General features: G+C 60.9%; 1 protein-coding gene across 1 annotated transcript in view; it reads left to right on the top strand.

Annotated features, from left to right (window-relative positions):
- Positions 1–333: 333 nt before the first annotated feature.
- MSI1 (musashi RNA-binding protein 1) overlaps positions 334–649 on the top strand; it is a 24,678-nt gene continuing 24,362 nt past the window's right edge. The window contains exon 1 of the mRNA XM_010828839.1: positions 334–462. Within this exon, the coding sequence (XP_010827141.1) occupies positions 334–462 (129 nt within the window). The remainder of the gene's footprint in view (positions 463–649) is intronic.

The following is a 649-nucleotide window of genomic DNA, read 5'->3' as shown; positions in this document are numbered from 1 at the left end:
CGAATCTAGACAGAAGTTCGAGCAGGGCTGACCAGAGTTAGCCGGGGAGTGAGGCAAACGGTGGCGATTCCTCACATTGGGGAGGTGGGGGCATTGGGCAACCGGCAAACCAAGAACGCGAGCTCAGAGCAGGAGGGTTTCCTCAAAATGACTATAGAGTCCACGGCTGTGGATGGAAGAAGGGGTTGGGGGTGAGGGGACCCGAGAAGGAGTCTCAGAAAGGGTCGAGGGAAACTAACACGGTTTCTACTGAGGTGCTGATGGAGGCTCCCCGCTCGGGACGCGATGCACCGAGAGGGTTCCCTGAACTGGACTTGGGGGAGGTGGGGCGGTATGGGACACTGGGAGTGGACCGAGGGCAGCCGAGGGGGGAACTCTAAATTAGGTTTAGCGGAAATTGGGGGCTCGGAGGGCGATTCTCGCTCCGACTGGGGGAATGGAGGGATCCTCACCAGTTGGAACGTGCGGGCACTGGGGGGCTATCTCCCACCCAACCCAGGGAGATTGGGGATTTCTTAGATTCTAGATACCGGGGAACTGAAAGGGAGGACTAGGGATGGGGATCCGGAACCGAGCTACCTTGAAGGCACCGGGAAGCGCTTCATTCCGGGAGGGCGTTCCCGCGGCCCGGCCCCCGTGCCGGGGTGGG

This window comes from Bison bison, unplaced genomic scaffold (assembly GCF_000754665.1).
Source record: "Bison bison bison isolate TAMUID 2011002044 unplaced genomic scaffold, Bison_UMD1.0 scf7180017864495, whole genome shotgun sequence".
Classification (NCBI taxonomy): domain Eukaryota; kingdom Metazoa; phylum Chordata; class Mammalia; order Artiodactyla; family Bovidae; genus Bison; species Bison bison.
The sequence above is the reverse complement of the archived record's forward strand: the minus strand, read 5'-3'. Positions and strand labels throughout refer to the sequence as shown.